This window comes from Merops nubicus, unplaced genomic scaffold (assembly GCF_000691845.1).
Source record: "Merops nubicus isolate BGI_N331 unplaced genomic scaffold, ASM69184v1 scaffold27036, whole genome shotgun sequence".
Classification (NCBI taxonomy): Eukaryota; Metazoa; Chordata; class Aves; order Coraciiformes; family Meropidae; genus Merops; species Merops nubicus.
In genome coordinates, this window is record NW_008614776.1 from 3,279 (window position 1) to 4,335 (window position 1,057).

The following is a 1,057-nucleotide window of genomic DNA, read 5'->3' on the forward strand; positions in this document are numbered from 1 at the left end:
GCCCCTGGGCTGCGGATCACAACCCTCTGAGCTCTGTCCTTCAGCCAGTTCTCAGTCCACCTCCCCTTTCTCAGCGAGACAACTCTCTCTATCCCCAATATATCTAATCTGAGGTGATTTTTGTTGGTTTAAAGCTGATATAACACTTAGAGCCTCTTTTGCCTTCCATTTCCCAGGAGTTCCACCAGGTCCTTTATATGGGAAGCTGAAGAACGGAAGCACAGTTGTTCTAGACAATGGAGTGACAATTTCTCCTTCTGATGTCTTGGAAACCCCTATTCCTGGGAGAAAAATCTGCATTTTGGGGGATTGCTCGGGGGTGGTGGGAGAGGCGGCGGCCGCGCTCTGCTGGGGAGCAGATCTGCTGATCCACGAAGCCACCCTGGATGACAGCCAAGAGGAGAAGGCCAGAGAGCACGGCCACAGCACTCCCAAAATGGCATCAGAGTTTGCAAAAGGCTGTCGAGTCAAGAAACTGGTCTTGACTCACTTCAGCCAGAGGTATAAACCCGCTGCTCAGAGAGGGGAGGGAGATGAGGACGTCGCTGAGCTGAAGAGACAGGCAGAGCTGGTGTTAGGGGGCCAAGAAGTGACACTAGCTGAGGATTTTATGACCATAGAAATCCCCATGAAGAAGTGAAAAGAGTGGTGGTGGGGTGTGGGGTGGGGTTGGGTAGCACTGAGAAATCCCAGGGGGGTTTTTGGGCTCCTGGTTAGTTCTCCTGCATGGCACGCAGAGAACTGTTGCAAACTAGAGGGAGTGGCAAGCACAGTTAGAGCTGGTTTTGAGAAAAAAAAGATACTGAAACACTTAAAAGTTGGAATAAATCCCTAAGTGACAGTTTTGGACACCCAGAAACCAAATGTGTTCGTAGCTCAGGGATTTTCCTTGGAGCATGGACCAGCATGGGATCATTTGGCTTCATCCAGCCCTCAGGAAGGTTTGTGTTCCATGCCAGAATTGAGGAGATCTTGCCTGCACCAAGCTTTTGAACCACAGGAAGTTGTGCCAGCAAGGACAGAAAAATTTGAACCATAAATGACCTAATTTTTCATT

The 1,057-nt window shown here is 49.6% G+C and overlaps 1 protein-coding gene across 1 annotated transcript in view; it reads left to right on the top strand.

The window, feature by feature from the left end:
• The window catches only part of ELAC1 (elaC ribonuclease Z 1), a 2,889-nt gene extending 2,249 nt beyond the window's left edge, over nucleotides 1-640 (top strand). The window contains exon 3 of the mRNA XM_008942346.1: nucleotides 177-640. Within this exon, the coding sequence (XP_008940594.1) occupies nucleotides 177-640 (464 nt within the window). The remainder of the gene's footprint in view (nucleotides 1-176) is intronic.
• Nucleotides 641-1,057: the final 417 nt, after the last annotated feature.